General features: G+C 52.5%; 1 protein-coding gene across 1 annotated transcript; it reads left to right on the plus strand.

Moving 5' to 3' along the window:
* The first annotated feature begins 518 nt into the window (after window positions 1-518).
* LOC119842255 (ribonuclease-like) lies at window positions 519-1,262 on the plus strand. The gene has a single exon (XM_038370171.2). The coding sequence runs from the start codon at window positions 537-539 to the stop codon at window positions 951-953; it is 417 nt and encodes a 138-aa protein (XP_038226099.1). The 5' UTR covers window positions 519-536; the 3' UTR covers window positions 954-1,262.
* Window positions 1,263-1,564: the final 302 nt, after the last annotated feature.

Raw genomic sequence — 1,564 nt, forward strand, 5'->3', positions numbered from 1 at the left:
TATTGAGTTGCGTGTGATGGCCCCAACACCCATTATTCATCATGTTCTACCTCTGGCTCTAGCCCGGCTCGGGGAGGGAAGTGGGGTCTAGTGGTTAGAACAGGGGGGGTCTTTGGTGGTGGGGTGGGAGGGGCAAGGCTCTGGGGGCAGAGTGGGGGGGACCAAGGGAGAGGGCGGAGCTGTGGGGGCAGAGTGGGGGGATGAGAGGAGGTGGGGCCTTGGGGGCAGAGTGGGGGGACCATGGGAGGGGGCACAAGTTTAGAGGCAGAGCGGAGAGATAAGGAGAGGAGGCAGATTGGGGGGGATAATGTGAGGGGGCAGAATGGGGGTATAATGTGAGGGGCAAAGATTTGGGGGCAGAGTGGGGGGGATAATGGGAGGGGGAAGACTGGGAGGACTATAGGCGGGGGCAGAGCTTTGGGGTCGGAGGAGCATTTGGTGCCAGGATGCTCCACACTAGAAGCAGCTCCCCATGGTGTCTCTGTCCTGCAGGCCCCGTTCTCCCTACTACAGACAAACCCAGGGCTGGCCCCGCCATGGCCCCAAAGTCACCCCGCCCGGCTCTCCTGCCCCTGCTCTGCCTGGCAGCCACCTGCCTGGCACTCTCGACAGCCAACGTCCAGTATGATAAATTCCTGAAGAGGCATCTCGACTTCCCGAAGTCATGGGCTGAGAACAACCAGCTGTACTGCACCACCATGATGGGGAAGCGTAGCATCCGCTGCCAGGGCAAGAACACCTTCGTCCACGCCAGCGAGGCCCAGCTGAAAGCCGTCTGCAGCTCGGGGATAAGCTCTGGGCAAGATGTCCGCGACAGCCTGGGCACCTTCCAGCTGACCGTCTGCACCCGCCTGCCCAAGGGCCCGTGCCTCTACCAGGGCAGCTCCACCATGGCCCGTATCCGCTTGGTCTGCCGCAACGGGTCTCCCGTCCAGTACTTGAGGCGTATCTAGTGCCACCCTGCCCAGGCACTGAACTATTTTAAGTGTGGATTTCCACACATCCACACATTCCAGAGTAGGCACATTGAAATCAGGTGCTATTGGGCTGTTAGGAATACAATCCTGTTCTGATAATGCCCATCGCCTCCAGAGAAAGATGGTTAAAGAAAACTTAGTTTGATAGCATCCTGTCTGGCAAGAAATCACTTCTCAATAGTTTTCAGAGTAGCAGCCGTGTTAGTCTGTATTCACAAATACAATAGTTTTTATCTTTATGGACCCCACTTTTCTATTGTAAATCTGTCTGGTTCTCTAATTGTTTCTGTCTGCTGTATAATTAATTTTGCTAGGTGTAAGTTAATTAGGGTAGTGGGATATAATTGGTTAGAGAATTATGTTACAATATGTTAGGATTGGTTAGGTACATTTCAGTAAAATGATTGGTTAAGGAATAGCTGAGAATATTACTATATAAATTAGGGGCAAACAGGAAGTAAGTTGAGATTTGAAAATAAGGGAAAAAGAACTTGGATTTAAGTTTCCTGGAAGTTCACCCCAATAAACATTGAATTGTTGCACCTTCGGACTTCAGGTGTTGTTGCCCTCTGTTCATGCGAGAAGGA

Source organism: Dermochelys coriacea, chromosome 13 (assembly GCF_009764565.3).
Source record: "Dermochelys coriacea isolate rDerCor1 chromosome 13, rDerCor1.pri.v4, whole genome shotgun sequence".
Classification (NCBI taxonomy): Eukaryota; Metazoa; Chordata; order Testudines; family Dermochelyidae; genus Dermochelys; species Dermochelys coriacea.

Bases quoted from the DNA above. Each gene is read 5' to 3' on its own strand.
- LOC119842255 (XM_038370171.2), top strand. From the start codon at position 537: ATGGCCCCAAAGTCACCCCGCCCGGCTCTCCTGCCCCTGCTCTGCCTG.